This window comes from Ylistrum balloti, unplaced genomic scaffold (genome assembly GCF_031769215.1).
Source record: "Ylistrum balloti isolate Yb309-2 unplaced genomic scaffold, AGI_CSIRO_Ybal_v1 Utg369724, whole genome shotgun sequence".
Lineage (NCBI taxonomy): Eukaryota > Metazoa > Mollusca > Bivalvia > Pectinida > Pectinidae > Ylistrum > Ylistrum balloti.
Window position 1 is genome coordinate 1,649,438 of NW_026781942.1, and position 8,563 is coordinate 1,658,000.

General features: G+C 36.0%; 1 protein-coding gene across 1 annotated transcript; it reads left to right on the forward strand.

Moving 5' to 3' along the window:
* The first annotated feature begins 908 nt into the window (after nt 1-908).
* LOC132565567 (uncharacterized) lies at nt 909-5,117 on the forward strand. Its single transcript, XM_060230215.1, has 5 exons — nt 909-1,006; nt 1,524-1,644; nt 3,411-3,524; nt 4,264-4,342; nt 5,026-5,117. Exons 1-5 carry the CDS (start codon nt 909-911, stop codon nt 5,115-5,117), a joined length of 504 nt encoding a protein of 167 aa, XP_060086198.1.
* The last annotated feature ends 3,446 nt before the right edge of the window (nt 5,118-8,563 follow it).

Here is an 8,563-nt window from a genome sequence, read left to right on the forward strand (position 1 = left end):
ACACGGAAATCACTTATCTATACATCACACGAGTAGAATAACTCTTACACCAAATATTTAATTTTAATATTTAGTGAAATGAACAACAACAGTTTGTATCCTTTACGCGGATCGTTTGGAAAGTTGATCAATTTTATTGGTTTAAAGTTTGTAACAATTGTTGTTATGGTGAAGATGTCATGGAAAAGTGGAACTACGTTTACAACGATTGGTTGAGAACGGCACAGGTATATTTTGCTATTTTAGGTACTGAAAAAGAGGTAGGATAGCTTAGTGTCTAGTTGTGTGGTCAGTATACCTAAAAACATTGATGACTTTCCACGTGATAAATGCTGATGTTGACAAATTTCTCTTTGTTTATCCCTTTTTTAAAAAGTTGGATGAATATCCTATATGTATGTCTATGAATAAGATTTATCATAATTGTCGTATTCAGTTCAATGAGTACACCAATAAGATATCGTTACTTAGGACTTTATGTCATATAAAATATTTTCATGACAACAAATGATATCAAAATGACGTCACACATTTACAGTTTATATATCACAACGACTCGAAAATATTACGAAAAAAAAGACAAAAAAAACCCCCCAAAAACAAAAACAAACATTTATGCCATTAAGGAAAGTTTAAAAGATGAAATGATGAAAAGATGAAAATAGCGACTCCTTTCATATCTCAAACGATTTCGTAATTCGGGTTAGATCCCTTAGAAGATACACATGGTGCACAAATTCTAAGATAAGACCATTTAATACGCCCATGTCCGGTCAAGAATATAGGCCGTACACGAGGACGATTGACCGATTGGCTGAAGTCTTATCGACACAATCTTCCACATCAAGGTTGTCCCGTCAGGTGATATAACCATACCTGTGCCACCTAGATTCCGATAGCTGTACAACATGTCTCACGTGTCGTTAGCTCTCTTGGCCTGCATTCTGTCAGCATCATGCACTGTACTGCTTGGTTATCCACTGCACGCCTCCTGCAGGACAGCTCTGTAAGTATTTTGAGATAATGATTAAAATTCTCACAGGCGTCCATTTATTTCCTATAGGCCATATATAATACATCGACGGGGCACACTCGTAGAGAATTTCATTTCGAATAAAAAGTCATGTACCAGAGACCTTTAATCAATATCTAGAAAAATATGATCAAAAAGAAGAATATATTCGACAATTACATTAAAAGTTGAATAACGCAGAAGAAATCGAAATGTGTATGCGTGTTGGTACGAAGGGAGACAACTCTTGGTGACTTGTTACTGAACTGGACGATTGATCATTACGATCGCGATGTGCAGTTTCTTCATTGTGTCCACAATTTTTTTCTGGAGGTAAAAATGATAAGTTTCAGAAATGGGTCGAATAAGAAGCGAACTCGATTTATCTGATAAAAACGCGAAATTAAAAAGTCTCGAATCGTTTACAATCGATTTCAAATATCAATAATTCCTTAAAATTCTTCACAGCAGGGTGCATATATAGTTATTAATATCATTCTGTCATATACAGCACATTTGGAATGTCATGTGATCAAGTCAGAGCTAAGCTTGTGAGTCAAATCAATCTTTGGAAAGGTCGAGACGGATGTAAGATCAATACACCGGAACTTAATGAGAAATGTCTGTACGTGGTAAGTATGTGTGTTTGTGGTAACTAATGTCTGTTTGTGGTAATTAATGTCTGTATGTGGTAATTAATATCTGTATGTGGTAATTAATGTCTGTACGTGGTAAGTATGTCTGTTTGTGGTAACTAATGTCTGTTTGTGGTAATTAATGTCTGTATGTGGTAATTAATATCTGTATGTGGTAAGTAATGTCTATATGTGGTAATTGATGTATGTACGTGGTAATTAATGTCTGTATGTGGTAATTAATGTCTGTATGTGGTAATTAATGTTTGTACGTGGTAATTAATGTCTGTATGTGGTAATTAATGTATGTACGTGGTAATTAATGTCTGTATGTGGTAAGTATGTCTGTTTGTGGTAACTAATGTCTGTTTGTGGTAATTAATGTCTGTATGTGGTAATTAATGTTTGTACGTGGTAATTAATGTCTGTATGTGGTAATTAATGTTTGTACGTGGTAATTAATGTCTGTATGTGGTAAGTATGTCTGTTTGTGGTAACTAATGTCTGTTTGTGGTAATTAATGTCTGTATGTGGTAATTAATGTCTGTATGTGGTAATTAATGTTTGTACGTGGTAATTAATGTCTGTATGTGGTAATTAATGTTTGTACGTGGTAATTAATGTCTGTATGTGGTAATTAATGTATGTACGTGGTAATTAATGTCTGTATGTGGTAAGTATGTCTGTTTGTGGTAACTAATGTCTGTTTGTGGTAATTAATGTCTGTATGTGGTAATTAATGTCTGTATGTGGTAATTAATGTTTGTACGTGGTAATTAATGTCTGTATGTGGTAATTAATGTTTGTACGTGGTAATTAATGTCTGTATGTGGTAATTAATGTATGTACGTGGTAATTAATGTCTGTATGTGGTAAGTATGTCTGTTTGTGGTAACTAATGTCTGTTTGTGGTAATTAATGTCTGTATGTGGTAATTAATATCTGTTTGTGGTAATTAATGTTTGTACGTGGTAATTAATGTCTGTATGTGGTAATTAATGTTTGTACGTGGTAATTAATGTCTGTATGTGGTAATTAATGTTTGTACGTGGTAATTAATGTCTGTATGTGGTAAGTATGTCTGTTTGTGGTAACTAATGTCTGTTTGTGGTAATTAATGTCTGTATGTGGTAATTTATATCTGTATGTGGTAAGTAATGTCTGTATGTGGTAATTAATGTATGTACGTGGTAATTAATGTCTGTATGTGGTAATTAATGTATGTATGTGGTAATTAATGTATGTGTGTGGTAATTAATGTCTGTATGTGGTTATTAATGTCTGTTTGTGGTAATTAATGTCTGTACGTGGTAATGATGTCTGTATGTGGTAATTAAAGTCTGTACGTGGTAATTAATATCTGTATGTGATAATTGATGTATGTACGTAGTAAGTAATTTCTGTACGTGGTAATTCAAAATGTTTAAATCCCTTTTTGATAATTTAATTGAATCAAAAACTAAGTGACATTAACATGGTATATGTACCTGTGATAGGTATAGTTCTATGATATATAGTTAAATTTACAGCTTGCCGATTAGTTCATTATTACAGTAAAATACTTGTCATGAAAAGTGGTGCAATGTTAATAATAAAAAGTGCAATATTTGTCATGAAATGCAATACACTTTTATATAAAAAGTACAATTAAAAAAAAATACAATGTTTGTTATGAAAAATATAATGTTTGTCATGATAAGTACATTTTTTGTGAAAAGCAGTACAATGTGAATTAAAAAGACTCCTCACAATTGCTTCACCAGCTGGTATCAAATGATGGCAACGTTCTGAAGGCTACCCATGAAACCCCTCTCCATCCGTACATCGATGACATCAGCTTTACCTTCACGGCCAACGGTAACGGGTGTAATGTCGCCGTAAGTAACATTTCATATTTTAATATATTCAGGCATCTTTAAAAACGAAGAATTATGCACGGTTTCGGTCTTGTTGTCCCTAAATCCATCAAATAGAACTCCAAAATCACTGTATTAAATCACTGTTGCAAAGTCCGTCAATTTTACATATATAAGTGGTTTTAAATATCTTGTCAATTGTGTAACATATGTTTGGATATTTTTCTTGAAACTATGAAAACAGCATGTAACTGTAGCATAAGACCCTATATATTTTCATTCGATATCAGATTTGCTAAAGAATGTACTCTATAGTGCCTAAGGGCAACTGAGTTGGATTTTAGGGTCAGAAAAGCCGAAGGCCATACGTAGTCCTTAAGTATTAGATACATCATATTCCACATAATAAATTGAAAAGTTTCGTCCTTCTACAACTGTTTTGTCACCTTCAGCAGTTTTATCCTTTTACAGCAGTTTTGTCCTTCTACAGACATTTTGTCACCTTCAGCAGTTTTATCCTTGTACAGCAGTTTTGTCCTACAGAAATTTTGTCACCTTCAGCAGTTTTGTCCTACAGAAATTTTGACACCTTCAGCAGTTTTGTCCTTTTACAGCTGGTTTATCCTGATTCAGCTGGTTTGTCGTTTACAGCAGTTTTGTCCTTCTACAACTGTTTTGTCCTAAATGTATTTGTAATTCCGGTTAAAGAACTCTATAAACACATCAATAGTAGTACTCAGCAATAGCTTTATATTTACAGGGATATTCTCGATCAGAGACCTGGTATGCTTACCTCGACTTCGGAACTAACTACTGCAACATGAACAACCTCATCACAGGTATGTTTTGTAACACTGTCTCCAAACCTATGGTGGTACAGGTATGTTTTGTAACAATGTCTTCAAACCTATGGTACTACAAGTATGTTTTGTAACACTGTCTTCAAACCTATGGTGCTACAGGTATGCTTTGTAACACTGTCTCCGAACCTATGGTGCTACAGGTGTGTTTTGTAACAATGTCTTCAAACCTATGGTGCTACAGGTATGTTTTGTAACACTGTCTTCAAACCTGTGGTGGTACAGGTATGTTTTGTAACACTGTCTTCAAACCTATGGTGGTACAGGTATGTTTTGTAACACTGTCTTCAAACCTATGGTGGTACAGGTATATTTCGTGACATTGTCCCCTTTGAGATGTCCAATAGTTTGTTCAATACACAAATTCAAACGAAAACCGAATGAGCCTCGTCCATTATTTCGAAGCAATAGGAATTCATCTGCTGATTTCAAGAGTGAAAGGCACTGTAATCGAGGCAAAGTGTTCCGAATGAGTTAGCTCTTTTCTGTTAAAACAAAACACAATTAACATGGTAACATACTACATGGGTATTTTGATATAATTACGTTCAGGCTGTCAAGCTGTACATGTCATGACATCTAATCTAAACCATCATGGCAAAATACTCCTGTTACATGTATTAGCTTTATCTAATTATTTTAATGGATTTAATATGTTTTAGGTTCTGGACTTAGCACTGCCGTTGGATACAAGGAGACCACGTCTGATGATATCTGTACCCAATACTCATCAGCTAACTGTACTCGATACTAGGACTTTCTGTACCCGATACTAATAGGACTTTCTGTACCGATACTAGGACTTTCTGTACCGATACTAGGACTTTCTCTTCCCGATACTAAGACTTTCTGTACCCGATACTAGGACTTTCTGTACCCGATACTAAGACTTTCTGTACCGATACTAGGACTTTCTGTACCCGATACTAGGACTTTCTGTACCCGATACTAAGACTTTCTGTACCGATACTAGGACTTTCTGTACCCGATACTAGGACTTTAAGTACCCGATACTAGGACTTTCTGTACTCGATACTAGGACTTTCTGTACCCGATACTAGGATTTTCTGTACCGATACTAGGACTTTCTGTACTCGATACTAGGACTTTCTGTACCCGATACTAAGACTTTCTGTATCCGATACTAGGACTTTCAGTACCCGATACTAGGACTTTCAGTACCCGATACTAGGACTTTCTGTACTCGATACTAGGACTTTCTGTACCCGATACTAGGACTTTCTGTACCCGATACTAGGACTTTCTGTACTTGATACTAGGACTTTCTGTACCCGATACTAGGACTTTCTGTACGCGATACTAGGACTTTCAGTACCGATACTAGGACTTTCTGTACTCGATACTAGGACTTTCTGTACCCGATACTAGGACTTTCTGTACCGATACTAGGACTTTCTGTACCCGATACTAGGACTTTCAGTACCCGATACTAGGACTTTCTGTACCCGATACTAGGACTTTCAGTACCCGATACTAGGACTTTCTGTACCCGATACTAGGACTTTCAGTACCCGATACTAGGACTTTCTGTACCCGATACTAGGACTTTCAGTACCCGATACTAGGACTTTCTGTACTCGATACTAGGACTTTTTGTACCCGATACTAGGACTTTCTGTACCCGATACTAGGACTTTCTGTACTCGATACTAGGACTTTCAGTACCGATACTAGGACTTTCTGTACCCGATACTAGGACTTTCAGTACCCGATACTAGGACTTTCTGTACTCGATACTAGGACTTTCTGTACTCGATACTAGGACTTTCTGTACCGATACTAGGACTTTCTGTACCCGATACTAGGACTTTCTGTACCGATACTAGGACTCTCTGTACCCGATACTAGGACTTTCAGTACCCGATACTAGGACTTTCTGTACTCGATACTAAGACTTTCTGTACTCGATACTAGGACTTTCTGTACTCGATACTAGGACTTTCTGTACCCGATGCTAGGACTTTCTGTACCCGATACTAGGACTTTCTGTACCCGATACTAGGACTTTCAGTACCCGATACTAGGACTTTCTGTACTCGATACTAGGACTTTCTGTACCCGATACTAGGACTTTCAGTACCCGATACTAGGACTTTCTGTACTCGATACTAGGACTTTCTGTACCCGATACTAGGACTTTCTGTACCCGATACTAGGACTTTCAGTACCCGATACTAGGACTTTCTGTACTCGATACTAGGACTTTCTGTACCCGATACTAGGACTTTCTGTACTCGATACTAGGACTTTCAGTACCGATACTAGGACTTTCTGTACCCGATACTAGGACTTTCAGTACCCGATACTAGGACTTTCTGTACTCGATACTAGGACTTTCTGTACTCGATACTAGGACTTTCTGTACCGATACTAGGACTTTCTGTACCCGATACTAGGACTTTCTGTACCGATACTAGGACTTTCAGTACCCGATACTAGGACTTTCTGTACTCGATACTAAGACTTTCTGTACTCGATACTAGGACTTTCTGTACTCGATACTAGGACTTTCTGTACCGATACTAGGACTTTCTATACCCGAATTATGACGGAAAATAAGTATTTGGCCGTCTCTCTTCGTTGTAATATGTAATGTTATTGTAATAAATTGTTTCTGAAATTTCGTAAGCGGATGTGTTTGAAGTTTTTGCACATTGCACTTATTTTAGGAAAGGCGTTATAATTAAATGATGATTAAATATAAACAATAGAATTATCGAAATAGCTCCCTCAAATAGGACCAAAATGTGATAACTATATCCATGTAAAGTCACTTTCTGAAAATATGATAATGAGAATGAGTTCATTCATCTGGTAAATTACATTGTAGGAGACCATCTAAGACAGATATAAGTTCATGTTGACCACTGTAAAATGTCACAACAGTTTTCACCAGTTTGTATCACTGTGTATTCCGTGAGTTGTCGACATTCTTGATCGATATCGAAATATTGGGAATCAGTGCTTTAACATCGAGTCAAATGTGACATGTCAGGACGTCAAAAGGCAAAGCAGATACATTACATGGGCAGTCAGTTATAAGCATTGGAGATTCCAAAAGAAAACCTTAGTAGTTTGTTTGCCTACTGGTTTGTAGAAAGGTTTGTATAAAAAGGAAGTAGATGGGTTTGTATGAAAGGAAGTAGATGGGTTTGTATAAAAAGGAAGTAGATGGGTTTGTATAAAAAGAAAGTAGATGGGTTTGTATGAATGGTAGTAGATGGGTTTGTATAAAAAGAAAGTAGATGGGTTTGTATAAAAAGGAAGTAGATGGGTTTGTATGAAAGGAAGTAGATGGGTTTGTATAAAAAGGAAGGAGTAGGTTTGTATAAAAAGGAAGTAGATGGGTTTGTATAAAAAGAAAGATGGGTTTGTATGAATGGTAGTAGATGGGTTTGTATGAAATGAAGTAGATAGATTTGTATGAATGGTAGGGGATGGGTTTGTATGAAATGAAGTAGATAGGTTTGTATGAATGGTAGTAGATGGGTTTGTATAAAAAGAAAGTAGCTGGGTTTGTATGAATGGTAGTAGATGGGTTTGTATGAAAGGAAGTAGGTTTGTATGGAAGGAATTAGATGGGTTTGTATGAAATAAAGTAGATAGATTTGTATGAATGGTAGTAGATGGGTTTGTATAAAAAGAAAGTAGATGGGTTTGTATGAAAGGAAATAGATAGGTTTGTATGAATGGTAGTAGATGGGTTTGTATGAAAGGAAGTAGGTTTGTATGGAAGGAATTAGATGGGTTTGTATGAAAGGAAATAGATAGATTTGTATGAATGGTAGTAGATGGGTTTGTATGAAAGGAAGTAGGTTTGTATGGAAGGAATTAGATGGGTTTGTATGAAAGGAAGTAGATAGATTTGTATGAATGGTAGTAGATAGGTTTGTATAAAAAGAAAGTAGCTGGGTTTGTATGGAAGGAAGTAGGTTTGTATGGAAGGAATTAGATGGGTTTGTATGAAATGAAGTAGATATGTTTGTATGAATGGTAGTAGATAGGTTTGTATGAAATGAAAGTAGCTGGGTTTGTATGAATGGTAGTAGATGGGTTTGTATGAATGGTAGTAGATGGGTTTGTATGAAAGGAAGTAGGTTTGTATGGAAGGAATTAGATGGGTTTGTATGAAATGAAGTAGATATGTTTGTATGAATGGTAGTAGATGGGTTTGTATAA

Coding starts and splice junctions, on each gene's coding strand:
- LOC132565567 (XM_060230215.1), top strand. CDS start 909: ATGTCTCACGTGTCGTTAGCTCTCTTGGCCTGCATTCTGTCAGCATCA. Junction 1,645..3,410: donor ATGAGAAATGTCTGTACGTG/GTAAGTATGTGT, acceptor TTGCTTCACCAG/CTGGTATCAAATGATGGCAA. Junction 4,343..5,025: donor CATGAACAACCTCATCACAG/GTATGTTTTGTA, acceptor AATATGTTTTAG/GTTCTGGACTTAGCACTGCC.